At 41.3% G+C, this 15,285-nt stretch overlaps 1 protein-coding gene across 1 annotated transcript in view; it reads left to right on the forward strand.

Annotated features, from left to right (window-relative positions):
- Window positions 1-15,285, forward strand: part of LOC126252086 (neural-cadherin-like) — an 83,573-nt gene that overhangs the window by 27,291 nt on the left and 40,997 nt on the right. Inside the window, exons 8-10 of the mRNA XM_049952942.1 lie at window positions 1,892-2,236; window positions 10,958-11,071; window positions 11,212-11,398. Of these exons, the coding sequence (XP_049808899.1) occupies window positions 1,892-2,236; window positions 10,958-11,071; window positions 11,212-11,398 (646 nt within the window). The remainder of the gene's footprint in view (window positions 1-1,891; window positions 2,237-10,957; window positions 11,072-11,211; window positions 11,399-15,285) is intronic.

Below are 15,285 nucleotides of genomic sequence, written 5' to 3' on the forward strand. Positions count from 1 at the left end.
TTCTAAACTGAATAAATTAGAAGTAGGTAGATATAAGTTACACAACAATGGTGACAGTGAATGCTTTGACCAAATGTGACAATTTTAACCTAGGAACATAGATAGATGCAAATGCATTTTTGTACTGTTTGGACTCTTCACTAGATGGCCCTTTCAAACAACCTGAAGATTGTATTTTGATTCCTTGCCACACATACAACTGAATTTTTGTAGCCAAATTAGTCACATTTCAACTGATCTGCTGTAGTACCCAAATACCTCCAACTTACATAGTAACTACACTGACAGAAAGATGATTTCTGTTCAAATTTTGCGCCAGTCACATAAGAGTGGCACTAGTAGCAGGTTTGCTTTAAATACACACAGTAACAGTCATAAGCATAGGTTACTTTTGAGATTGGATGTGGTGAATTGAAATTAGACAATAATGCCTTTCAGATGGCAAAAATGTCATTATGAACACCTCACTCAGCTTGAACGAGGTTATGTAACAGAGCTATGAGAAACCAGATGTACTTCCCATGATATTGCAGAACAACTTGGCGGGAATGTAGCCACTGTACAAGATTGCTGGCAGCAGTGGGCATGAGAATATACAGTCGCAAGAAGATTGGGTTACAGATGATCATGTGCATTACTGAGAGGGAAGGCCACTGTGTTTGGCATACAGCTCTGGTGTATCATATTCCATCTGCAGCAGTGATGGTCATATGTTGGTTAGAAGGTCATTTGAGGGCCTGCAAGCAACCTGTCTGCATGCTAGACCCGCTGGACCTACATATAGGGTTACGCTCTGGGGTGTGATTTTGAATGATAGCAGGACCACTCGCATGGTTACCCCACACACCCTGATTGCAAATTTTTATGTCAGCCTGGTGATATGACCTGTTGTGCAGCCAGTCATGAACAGCATTTCAGGGGGTATTTTCCAACAGGATAGCACTCATCCATATATAACGGCTGTAACCAACGATGCTCTACAGAGTGTTCCCATGTTTCCTTGGCCTAGTTGATCATGAGATATGAGCTCTGTCTCCAATTGAGCACATATAGGACATCATTGGATGACAATTTCAGCGTCATCAACAAACAGCATTAACTGCCCTCGTATTGACCAACCAAGTGCAACAGGCATGGAACTCCATTCCACAAACTGACATCTCGTACCTGTACAACATAACGCACATTTTCATGCTTGCATTCAACATTATGATGGTCACACTGGTTTATTTCACATTTGCAATGGATTATCTCTCATTTACATTAACCTGTGATCTTGCAATATTAATCACTTAAGTATGTTACTGAGACAAAGGTATTTCTAAAATGTCATTAATCTGCATTAATTATTTTTTGGTGTTCTGAGTTTTTTTCTGTCAGTGTATAATCAGATGCCAAATATGAGATAAGGGTCATCAATAAAAGATAAAACTTAATACTGACAGCAGATTTATCACATAAATAATATACAAGTGAAGCTGATCAGTCTCCTGAAAAGTGACCAATCTTAGTTTTTACACAGAGCATAGAAGCCCTTAGAATAAGCCAAACATAACAGATATATGCAAACTGTTGCAATACTGAGGTTGCTAATGAAATGGTAAAATTAGCTGAATTAGAACCATTGTAGATATAGTGTCCCTCAGGCTTAGATCCATGTGTTGTACAGATTCAGTGTTTAGATTGTTATTCCATGAGATGTATTACTGAATAGAAGAATAATTTTTGGCTTTCACTTTGTTTAGTTTATCATCATATAAATATATTTCTGTAAATATCTGCGTGTTTTTAAATAGAAATAGAGAAGTTTACTTATTAATTCAGTAGATGTGCTTATTTAAATGTTGCCTCAATTAGTGAAAATAAAACCCCCTCTGGTGTTCTCTCACAGATTGTGGACTTGGCTGATCCTCTGCTGTCTGTGGGTACAACTACGGGCTGCTCTCACACAAAGGCAGCATGCAGCCAGCTCAACTGTACAGCACATGGCACATGTCTAGCAGACCTGACAGGAGCAGCACCACAGTGCTGGTGTGATGTGGGATGGAGTGGCCCCAGTTGCTCTGTCCCTACGAAACCCATCACATTCCTGCCTCACAGTTACATTAAGTTTGCACTATCATTTGAACTCAGTCATTTCACCACAGTCATGCAGATGAGATTCAAAACAGAAGAGGTTGAGGGAGAGCTTTTCCGCCTTGCTGACCAGGTCTCACAGGAATATGCCATTCTTGAGGTTTGTGATCAGAGTCTTATTTTCACTGTGTAAAAGAAATGGAAGAATGATGAAATCACACATAATGTAGATGTAGATATTAAGGTTTGCTTGAATTCATATGACATTAAAAAGCATAATAGGTTTAATGACATGTCATATAAGAATAATCCTAACAGAAAAAAATAGTATGGTAGGACAGTTACTGAAGCATCAAAGAACAATTAATTATCTGATGAAGGAAAGATGGGGGGAGGGGGGAGAGAGAAGAGACAAACAGACAGAGAGAACAGAGAGAGAGAGAGAGAGAGATGCATAATGAAGGAATTATCCAAACGAAATGGACATCAGTAGATGTAATTGTGTACAGAAAAACAAATGATTAAAATTTCAGAAAAAATGGATGATTTATTCACGAGAAAGAGCTTCACAAACTGAGTAAGTCAAAAATGTGTTGGTCCACTTGTGGTCCTTATGCAAACAGTTATTCAGCTTGGCATTGATTCATATGGTTGTTGGATGTTCTCCTGGGAGAGGGGGAGGGGGGTGGGTGGGGGGGGTGCCAAATTCTGTCCAATTGATTCATTACATCTTTAAAATACTGACTTGGTTGGAGAGCTCTGCCAATAATGCTCCAAACATTCTCAATTGGAGAGAGATGCAGTGACCTTGCTGACCAAGGTAGGGTTTGGTAAGCACAAAGACAAGCAATAGATACTCTTACCATGTGAAAACACACATTATCTTGCTGAAATGTAAGCGTAGCCCAGGATGGATTTGATGAAAGGCAACAAAACAGGACATAGAACATCACTGATGTACTGCTGTGCTGTAAAGGTGCTGTGGACTACAACCAAAATGCACCTGTTATGAAATGAAATAGCACGGTAGACCATCACTTTTGGTTGTCTGGCTGTATAGTGGATGACAGTCAGATTGGTATCCCCCACTGTCCCAGGTGTCTCAAAACATGTCTTTGCTTGTCATTAAGGCTCACTTTGAAGTGGGCTCATCACTGAAGACAATTCTACTCCAGTCAATGAGATTCCATGCCCAAATGACCAACAAAGACATGTCAAGAGATGCCATAGCTAGCAATGAGATACTAACCTGACTGCCACACACCATATGCCTCAACAGCCACAAGTGACCGTCTGGTTTTCATTTCATTTCATAGCAGGACCCCTTTGGTTCTCATCTGCACAACCCTTACAGCACATCAGTACATCAATGATATTCTATGTCCCATTTTGTTCCATTTTGTTGCCCTTCATAGCAAGGCACCCAGAACTTACACTTCAGCAAAATCATTTCCTTCTGCACAAGTCAAGAGTTTCTACAGCCCATTTTCATGGTTGTCAAACCCTACCATGGCCAGCAAGGTCTTCAGATGTCTGGCCAATCAAGAATGTTTGGAGCATTAACAGGAGGGACCCCAAACCAGTTCAGCAATTTGATGATCTAACATGCCAAATGGGCAGAATTTGGCTCAATTTCCCTCAGGAGGACATCCAACAGCTCTATCAGGGCCAAACCAGGTAACTGCCTGCATAAGACCCAGAGGTGGATCAACAAATTAATGACTTGCTCAATTGGTGAGACCCTTTCTCTTGAATAAATTATCAGATTTTTCTTACATTGTAAGCATTTGTTTGTCTGTACATGTATGTCACATTCACTGATTTCCATCCCATTTGGGTAATTCATGGTGCATCTCTTTTCTGTCTTAGAGTGTACTTAATTTATGACCCTCTACTTTTGCATAGTCAAGTTACACACAAAACTTGTGGGGATCCCCCTGATTTATTTGATAAAGTGAGATCTGTTATAGAACATTCCTGGATTAGTGCAAACTACTTTAAGTAACCATCCCAACCAAAATACAGTGTACACGATATCGGAGTTCCACCAATAACAAACAGGGTCCAAAGTAAAACAAATCAATATGCTGGTTGGTGTACTCTTCATTGATTTTATTACAGTTGACTCTGACTTGCCCTAGGTTGGCTTATGTGCAATGTCTGACGTAATTTCATCAGAGGGCACTCCTGATGACAAGTAGTGGTGGTGCCGCAGTAATCAATAGCAATGTTTCAAAGTGACATAGTGATGTCAGGTGGCATTACTACATCCATCATCCCCTTCCCCCTGGCAATGGCTACTGGGAGAGAAGAATGTAGGTTGTGTATAGTCTGGAAGGTCTGTCACTGGGACAGATAGTGGATCAATGTCCATGGATGCTGCTGCAGAAGGATGGGGCAGGACAAGGTGCAGTGGGAGTTCAAGAGTCACCCTAGCTGCAGGGCTCACTGAGGCAAGGAAAAAGCCAGCTATTAATCAGGATGGCAGACGTGAAATTGACTTCAAGGACGTCTCAAGAGTCTGTGGGTGAATCACATAGTATCCATAATGGACACAGGACAGATGGAGACTGTTTTCAAATACAGGTAGGGTGGCATTCAAACTCACAGGCCTCAACTGGGAGCACCCACACAGAAGGAAAAGGCTTTGATGGCAATGTGCACTAGCAGTGGGTGGCACATTTCTGTGTGGGTGTGGTGGGGTTGGCTATGAAGCCTCTGTCAAGTAGGGCCTTCAATAGGGGTGGCCTTAAAAGTTGCAACAAAACCACAAAGGGCATTATGTGGGGGTATCTGACACCATTTTCTTGTGGGTGGCAGCCATGATGTAATCTTGCATTTGTTAGAGGTCACTGACCAGGAGACTGAACCCCAAATATGTCAAGGATAGTTGCAAGGAAACACACTTGTGCAGACTGCATTTTAGTCCTTTTGCTGCAGAGCTCAAGGTTGTGGAGATGGTGCTCTGGAGTTGCACCTCTAACCAAGATATCACAAAGATATGTGGCACAGTTTGGAATACCTTGTAGTAAAAAATCCATAACACACTGTAATATGGCCAGGGCCAACACAATTCTAAAAGGCAACTGATTTGTACGGTAGAGGCCATGTGCAGTACTGAGTACTAGGAAAGTTTGTACTGTTGTGACCAAGAGAATTTGAAACTATGTATCTGCAAGATCAGGTTTACTGAATAAGGTGCTTTGGAAACAACAGGGTGGGTAAGCGATGTGCTTCCACTTCAGCTTTTGTATTTATCATTATTGTACTGGAGTGAATCTGTAGTTCACAGACAGTGGTAGAGAACAGATGCAGAAGATGAAGGCAACCAGAGGCGACAATAATTTACTAACTCTCAAGTTAGACAGGCATAGAGACTGTGTGCCCAAAGGAGATGGGCAGATGCCAATGAATCTCATGGTGGGATGAGTCAGCAATGATGTGCTGATGTTAGTGCTTTCATCCACACAGCTCACCAGTGACCTTGCCAGTTGAGCATTTCAACTGCCTCATAATGCAGTGTCAAGCTGCAACACCTCTGCTCTCATAACTGTGTGAAGCAAGTCAATTCTCAGTCCAGCAGTAGTCAGCAGTGTTGCCTAGGCTTGAACAACAGATTGGTGGCTGTAGGATGCTGTCACTCTACAAGTGTTTTGGGCTGACCTTAGTTTGATCTGTGAGGCTGCAGATGGATCCCCAGATTGGCAGTCAAGTCACGACAGCAAAAGAATGTTGGCAGCCTTATGCTGAAAGCCAACATAGAGTGGACACCAATTCAAAGTCACCCACTGTACCATAGTCAGACTCGCTGAATGATTAGCTTTTATACATGAAAGGGCATACATTGTTGTGGGGAGGTCACATATGCAGCACGCCAAGCACCGCTAAAATGCCTTGAATACCAGCACTTAGGTGGTAGTTGTGGAGCCACTGGCAAGGCTTCATGCTGAGCCAGTGTAACTTGGTCAACATCTGGATTTTGGCATTGGGCCCTGGTTTCAGTCTATGTCACTGCCTTTGTATCTGCATACTGTTACCAATGGAATGGTCCATTGTCTATGGGGAATAGGCGTTAACACATCTTTATGAATAAGTGGGTCAAGTTCTATTTTGAGGACATCCTTTAGGCTAAGAGGCACCCAGCACACTTTTGAAGAAACATTGGGCAGCTGTCACTATAATCGTGATGTGGGCTTTGAAATCAGTTAGTTTCCCTAATCCAGATAGAAAATTTAATGATCACAGAGAGTTTTTTGGGGGTGAAGGCCCCTTCACATATTTGTGAACCATAAATCCAAAACTTGAAAAAAATCTATCACAAAAACACTGTCCACTATGTGTCAGATACCAAAAGAAAATTTACTGGATGAAAGACTTGGTTCTAAATGAGTAAAACTGAAAACTTTCCTAGCAAGGGCACATGATGACATCCAAACCCTCAAAGATGTCTCTCAACAGCAACTCTAAACTTAAGGAAGATCCAACCAAACTATTATGAGTCTATTTTCAGTACTTTACCAGATGATGTACACTAAATAAGCAAAATTTATTTTTTAATAGGAACATCTATTTTAATCAATTCAACATAAAAAAAATCCACAATAATATTGTGAAAAGGATAGAGGGCTATTCACTACATTAAGGAGATGGTGAGTTGCAGACATATACAACAAAAAGAATGCCATATTTCGTGTCATCTTGTTGTTACTGTAGGCTTGTACCATGGGAAGCAAGGAGAGGATGTTGCGATCTGAAGTTTTCCCAGCGTATTTCCAATTTGAACAGTTCTCGGGTATGCGACTGGGTAGCGTTGTAATTTCTCCACAATATTTCGGCAGACATACATGCTGCCATCTTCAGGTAGTTCCTGATGAATACTGTGCTGTTCCTCTTGGCACCCTATATATACTAGCCGTTACCCCCTCCACAATTCCTCTCCTGGTGTCTTTGGTGCAGCCAGTGCGGCAGCTACTGGAGGTGGTGGGGGAAGCGGTGCCTGGGTCTGAACTGGGGTCTGCAGTCTCCCTGCTGCCGCCATCGGGGGTGGTCCTCAATCTCTGGAATTGCATCTTTCTCTCCAGGCTGAGTGCAGGGTTCCAAGCCTGACTAAGTTGAAGGCCGCTGTCTTTATTAATAAGATCGTCCTGTAGTCAGATTTCAATGGCCTCTTTAGTAACGCAGTCTCAGAAGTAGGAGGATTGACAGAGTATTTTTGTTTTTTCATAGTCCATAGTATGGCCAGTCTTTATACAATGGTCAGCCACAGCTGATTTAGTGGCCTGGCGTGATTCGGTATGGTGCTTGTGTTCACGGCACCTCTCTTCTACAGTGCGGACTGTCTCCCCAATGTATGATTTTCCGCACTGACAGGGAATTTGATAAACGCCTGGTTTTCGAAGGCCTAGGTCATCTTTCACTGAACCCAGTAGAGTCAAGGTTTTTGCAGGGGGTCGGAATACACATTTCTCATTGTGTTTCCCCAGGATTCTACCGATTTTTCTTGAGGTGTTTCCGACAAACGGAATGCACGCCAATGACTTGTGTTCTTCTGTTTCTTCTTCTTGTTCTCTTGGTGCAGTCTGTCTGAGTGTGTGTCTTATTTGCTTCTGGTTGTACTCATTTTTCCAAAATGTTGTCTTGAGGTGCTGCAGTTCTGCTGGAAGGCTCTCCTGATCACAGATCGATCGTGCCCTGTGAACAAGTGTGCGCAAAATGCCTTCACACTGGGAGTTGTGGTGGCAACTGAAGGCATTTAGGTACAAATTGGTGTGTGTAGGTTTTCTGTATACACTGTTTCCCAGCTTGCCATCAGGTTTCCATTTCACTACGACATCAAGAAACGGTAGGGCACCATCCTGCTCCACCTCCATCGTGAACTGTATATTTGGGTGCAGCGAGTTGAGGTGTTCAAGAAATTCATTTAAGCTGTCCCGTCCATGTTGCCAAACAACGAATGTGTCATTCACGTAGCAGAAGAAACAAGTTGGTTTTTGTTTGGCTTGTTCTAGTGCCTTCTCCTCGAAATTCTCCATAAAAAAGTTGGCTACAACCAGTGAAAGTGGGCATCCCATGCCGACGCCATCTTTCTGTTCATAATAATTTCTGTCGAACAGGAAGTATATTGAGGTGAGCACGAACTCGAAGAGTCTTGTTAGGTTGTAGCCGCCGCGTTGCTGCACCAAAGACACCAGGAGAGGAACGGTGGAGGGGGTAACGGCTAGTATATATAGGAGGCCAAGAGGAACAGCACAGCATTCATCAGGAACCACCTAAAGATGGCAGCATGTACGTCTGCCAGAATATTGTAGAGAAATTACGACACTACCCAGTTGGATACCCGAGAACTGTTCAAAAAGGAGAGTATGTTGTTGGTGGCCAGTGTCCTCTTTTTATAACACAACTGCATGCATGTATTAACAGGGTTCTTTATTCATAAGAACAAAAAGTTACTTAACTTAAGATAGTCCAGGTGTTGTGGTACAAGCTCTTCCTTAATAGTCCACATTAGCCTCACTGTTGGTGAAGTACACATCCAGCTATGCACACTACTCTAGTCACTATGTGTTGCCTGAGTCTGAGCTAGAAGCTGAGCTAACTGTAACTGCAATTCCCACTGGGCTGCGACTGATGACTCAACTTGACTCACTGGACAACTGATTTGGTGTGTGTGACAGACTGACCCCTCCTGTCCGTGGCAGTGAATTAAATACTAGCAGTCAAGAGGGCGTTGGCGACTCATTTCTTGCAAGTTTGTCTTTGGCCTCTATCAATCTTCTCACAACCTCTTTGCTGCCTGATGTGCTGGTGACAGCTTGCACTAGCACACTTTACATTTTAGCTTTGTACCAAAAGGCCTTCTTCTGAAGTAGAAAGCACACACACATTCACACAAGCACAACTCACACACACATGACCACTGTCTTTGGCTACTGTGACTGGACTGTGGTCATGTGTGACCATGTGTGTGGAGTTGTGCTTTTGTGAATGTGTGTGTGTTTTCTACTTCAGAAAATTACTTTTGGCTGAAAGCTAAAATGTATGGCGGTCTTTTCATTGTGCATGTCTATGATTCAGCATCAGCTCTACATGCTCAGTCGTAAACAATTCTTTTCAAGATATTGTGTTATTCCATCCTGGATATGTCATTGATTCATAAATCCACAAAAACTTTTCTGAAACTGCATTCCCTTTAAAGTGCTTGGAATTAATGTCACCCAATGTGAACCACATGGAGGGTGTGCATGCAGGCTTTGCAAATCATCACATGGCTTTGATGAACAAAAGATTTTTCATCATAAAAGAAAAAGGAGATATGTTTGGCTAAAAAGTGCAAAATGCAACAGATGCTTCTAAGTGGTTTTATAGTTCTTTATACACTCCTGGAAATGGAAAAAAGAACACATTGACACCGGTGTGTCAGACCCACCATACGTGCTCCGGACACTGTGAGAGGGCTGTACAAGCAATGATCACACGCACGGCACAGCGGACACACCAGGAACCGCGGTGTTGGCCGTCGAATGGCGCTAGCTGCGCAGCATTTGTGCACCGCCGCCGTCAGTGTCAGCCAGTTTGCCGTGGCATACGGAGCTCCATCGCAGTCTTTAACACTGGTAGCATGCCGTGACAGCGTGGACGTGAACCGTATGTGCAGTTGACGGACTTTGAGCGAGGGCGTATAGTGGGCATGCGGGAGGCCGGGTGGACGTACCGCCGAATTGCTCAACACGTGGGGCGTGAGGTCTCCACAGTACATCGATGTTGTCGCCAGTGGTCGGCGGAAGGTGCACGTGCCTGTCGACCTGGGACCGGACCGCAGCGACGCACGGATGCACGCCAAGACCGTAGGATCCTACGCAGTGCCGTAGGGGACCGCACCGCCACTTCCCAGCAAATTAGGGACACTGTTGCTCCTGGGGTATCGGCGAGGACCATTCGCAACCGTCTCCATGAAGCTGGGCTACGGTCCCGCACACCGTTAGGCCGTCTTCCGCTCACGCCCCACCATCGTGCAGCCCGCCTCCAGTGGTGTCGCGACAGGCGTGAATGGAGGGACGAATGGAGACGTGTCGTCTTCAGCGATGAGAGTCGCTTCTGCCTTGCTGCCAATGATGGTCGTATGCATGTTTGGCGCCGTGCAGGTGAGCGCCACACTCAGGACTGCATACGACCGAGGCACACAGGGCCAACACCCGGCATCATGGTGTGGGGAGCGATCTCCTACACTGGCCGTACACCACTGGTGATCGTCGAGGTGACACTGAATAGTGCACGGTACATCCAAACCGTCATCGAACCCATTGTTCTACCATTCCTAGACCGGCAAGGGAACTTGCTGTTCCAACAGGACAATGCACGTCCGCATGTATCCCGTGCCACCCAACGTGCTCTAGAAGGTGTAAGTCAACTACCCTGGCCAGCACGATCTCCGGATCTGTCCCCCATTGAGCATGTTTGGGACTGGATGAAGCGTCGTCTCACGCGGTCTGCACGTCCAGCACGAACGCTGGTCCAACTGAGGTGCCAGGTGGAAATGGCATGGCAAGCCGTTCCACAGGACTACATCCAGCATCTCTACGATCGTCTCCATGGGAGAATAGCAGCCTGCATTGCTGCGAAAGGTGGATATACACTGTACTAGTGCCGACATTGTGCATGCTCTGTTGCCTGTGTCTATGTGCCTGTGGTTCTGTCAGTGTGATCATGTGATGTATCTGACCCCAGGAATGTGTCAATAAAGTTTCCCCTTCCTGGGACAATGAATTCACAGTGTTCTTATTTCAATTTCCAGGAGTGTATATCTACATGTAATGGTGCAATTTTTTCACTTTCATGTTTATTTTCAGTGTCACATGAGTAGTGAGTTCCCTGTCTTTTCTAGATAAGAAATGGAAGCTTATGTTTCCGTTACAACCTCAACAGCATACATGCTGAAGAACAGTCTGTCTGCTTAAGTTACGTTAACATCAGCGATGGCAACTGGCATACTGTAAAGGCAAGTAATGGGATTCCTTCACTTTTTCTTAAAAAAATTAAGTTTCTTATATGTATAGTTACAATTATTTGTAAAGTTAAGCTAAACTATAATCTTGTGGACATATGAGCATTTATTAATCTAACTCATTTGGATTTCAGATTTCACGTTATGGCTCACTATCTATCCTTCAGTTAGATGATGGTGAATTTACTAGATATAATCAGACCACCTCATTTGAAGGACATCAGCTATTAGTTGTTGATAAACAGGAAGGTGTGCATGCAGGTGGAAAAGCAGAGTACCTAGGCATGAACACATTGGAAATTTTTGCTGATTATAAGAATGGTAAGCTCTGTTTATAAGTTGTTTCACTCAGTTTACAAATCATGATCACAGATGAAATGTATATCAGGCACCTATCAAGTATCTGACCTATCTGGCTTAATTTTACTATCTGACCAGATACCAGATAGTAGGTCAATATCTGGCAAATGCCGCTTTTCAACAAATTATTAAAATTTTATAAAACTGACTTTCTTTAATTCACATGTAAGATACTCTAAACACAAATAAAGTCACAATATCTTCAAATAAAACACTGTGTATTATTAATTTTAATGAAAAATAAGTACTCATGCTGAAGTATAGGCAAATTATGGTGAATGAACAGAAATATCTTTCCATTAAGAGGTAATAAGTGGTTTCATTTGTATTCATAAACAAGGCGAGCTTCATAGAAAAGTCTTTTAGGATGCTGATAGATACAATCTGGCAAACTTTGTCAAATTTGGATACTGTGTTGCATTAGGTGACCACAACTGGATATTTATAGTTTGTGGAACCTTTTCCAAATACACACTAAGGTGACAAAAGTCATAAAGTATTTATTTATATGTCCATGAAACATTGTTGGTATATAGAATGTATATAAAATGTTGGACATCATTTAATACAGAATTATTTCTATCATTTTAGCATCATTAATCTCTTAAGGTTATATTACTTATTACTGGTACATTATTTGTATTTGTTCATTGATTACAATGTTACTATAGTTTCAGTGGCTAAGACTGGTAAATTATTCATACTGGCACATTATTATTTATCAAAATACTCTTTAAGTCTGCAGAAGCAGTGATCAATTAGATACTCCTTTAGTGCAGCTTTGAACCTTGCTATGTTGTTTATTGATTGTATGTTACTTGGCAGTTTCCTGAATAATTATTGTTAGTTTTTTTATGGTGCATATGGAAATCCATTTTTTGCCTTGTTTTTTAGTATGTACATCTTCATTTTTGAGGAAGAGTGTGGGATTTGCAGTTTTCTGAAGAGTGGCTTGTAAGATTTTCTGTTTGGCATTTTCAATGATTCTTCTGATTCTTTTTGGGATTCTAAATAGCTTGATGGTATTTGGAGAAACTCCCTAGAAAATGATTCCACATTTCAGCATTGATTGGACACTTGCATAGTACACACTTTTAGGCAATCTTTAGTACAACAGCTTTAAAGGATCCTCATTACAAAGCAGAATGTGTTCAATTTTTTGCTAAGATTGTCAATATGAATTCCCCACCTGACATTATCCTGGATGCACAGCCCAAGAAACTTTGTCAGGTCAACTCTATTTACAGCTTTGTTTGACAATTGGATATTTATAGTTTTTGGAACCTTTTCCTGGACATTATGGAAGTTGATTGCTACAGTTTTTTCTTCATTTATGATTAACATATTGTATGTGAACCATTCCGCTATGCTATCCATTGTCTTTGTTGTGTTTTCTTGTAGTAGGTTTTCTGATTTTGCAGTAATGAGAAAGCTTGTGCCGTCAGCAAACTGGTAAGCATTTTGACACTGTATGTTTATTTGTAGGTCACTTACATATAGGAGGAACAGCACTTGTCCCAGTACTGACCCTTGGGGAACATCATTGCTGAGATTACCAATGCATGAAATATGGTTTGTGCTTTTTTTGCAGTCAATGTGTTGTATTTCCACTGTTTGTTTCCATCTGCAAAGGTATGACCTGACCCAGTCATTAGGTATGGCTCTTATGGCTAGTTGATTTAATTTCTGTAGGAGTGCTTCATGATCTATAATACTGAATGCTTTTGACAAGTCAAGGCATACACTATTGATATAATCACCACTGTCTACTTTCTGGCAAATTTCACTTAGGAATTCATAGATAACACTGTTGGTTGAATGGTTCTTCCTAAACTTGTGTTGTGTTGTGGATAGGATTTGATATTTTGCCATAAACTCTGCAACTCTTTCATGGAAGACTTTTCCTGGAATTTTTGAGAAGTTAGACAAGAAGGGGAAGTCCCTGATGCCAGTGAACTATTTCATAAATATGTTAGTGGTTTTTCAATTCATTCACTACATTGTTTTATTATTTCTCAGGTATATGATCTACTTCTGAGGACTGTTTTGTTTTTAAGGTTTTTATGATGGTCAGGATTTCTTCTTCATTCATTGGGTACAGATAGAATGAGGTAGCAGAGCTGTTGATCTTAAGTGGTGATGCTGTTGTATTTTGTTTACTTGGAGTAATCTAACTGATTAGTGGCCCACTTATGTTTGTAAAACAGCTATTGAAGGTATTTGCTACTTTCCTGTGCTCTGTTATTTTCTCTCCATCTTGAGATAGCATGATATTGGCATTTCTGGTAGGGACAATGCCTATCTGTTGTTTCACAACTTGTCCACACAGCTTTGGTCTTGTTTCCAGCAGACTGAATGTATAGATCATTTGCCTTCATTTTTGTTTCCATGACAACATTTTTAAATATTGTCTTGTATTTTCTGTAATAAGCATGAAAATCATCACATAACTGCTGCATTTTTATAATGTCATATAGTTTTCTCTTTTTCTTGCTTGAGATCTTTATTCCAGCTGTTGCCCAAGATCTGCTTCTATTATTAGACCTAGGTCTATGTTTCTTTATTGGGGAATCCAGTTTCATAGTACTTGCTAAATATTTCCATAAATCTGTTGAACTTTTCACATATACTTTTACACTTTTATGTTTCCTTAGCTAACAGTTGCTTGAAGGTGTCTATGTTCTGTTCGCTTAAGATAAAGATGATGTGACTTACCAAATGAAAGTGCTGGCAGGTCGACAGACACACAAACAAACACAAACATACACACAAAATTCAAGCTTTCGCAACAAACTGTTGCCTCATCAGGAACTATATATATATATATATATATATATATATTTACTTACTTATCGCGAATGGACCCAGAAGGATCACGCAAAGCTTTCTGACGTCGTTTCTTCCATACTTCTTTCATTCGTTCTCCATGTTTTCTTTTTCTTTCTTCTGTCCATTTTGTTCCTGGTCTCTTTAGTGCTTCCTTCTCCGACAATACATTCCACTTTTCCACCTTATTTCTAAAAGTTTTTCTATCTTTGACATCTTTAAGTTCAATATTTGCTTTTTGTAAATCTAATTTTACTTGGCTAATCCATGGTGTTGTTGATTTGACTTTTTCTATGTAAGTGAGAATTCTGTTGGTAAGTCGTGTGGGGGGAAGTCTAGTGACATGTCCATAAAATTTTAATCTTCGCCTTCTTATGTCTGCTGCCAGGTTTGATATAGTTTCTGTGGTTCTTCTTGATTGTATCCGGTATCCTTCTTCTGTTAATTTTGGACCTAAAATCTTTCTCATAATTTTTCGTTCTTCTTTTAGTATTTTTTCTAAATCACATTTTGTGTGGAGTGTGAGCGTTTCACTAGCATATAGTGCTGCTGGCTTAATTACTGCGCAGTAGTGTCTGATTTTTGTGTTCGAGGAGATGCATTTTTTATTGTATATTTCATGTGTCATACCATATGCTCTCTTCATTTTCTGTTGTCTGATCTTCTGTGCAACTTTCTCTCCTCCGGTTGGCTCCAAAATTTCACCTAGGTATTTAAAATGTTTTACTCTATTTATTTTTCCATATTTTGTGTTCAAACTGTGTATATGGAATTTCGTACAGAAAAATTCTGTCTTTTGAAACGAAATTTGTAAACCTACTTTATCCGCGCATTCCTTAAGGATCTCTATTTGTTTGGTGGCGATTTCTTCATCATCTGCAAGTATGGCCAAGTCGTCCACGAATGCTAAACAAGATATCTCCACGTTGTCTTTGGTTCTACCAAGATGGATTGGTTTCCAGCAGGATTGATTTTTTAATTCTTTTTCCCATTCCTTAATGACTTTATCCAGGACTATATTA

This window comes from Schistocerca nitens, chromosome 4, assembly GCF_023898315.1.
Source record: "Schistocerca nitens isolate TAMUIC-IGC-003100 chromosome 4, iqSchNite1.1, whole genome shotgun sequence".
NCBI lineage: Eukaryota > Metazoa > Arthropoda > Insecta > Orthoptera > Acrididae > Schistocerca > Schistocerca nitens.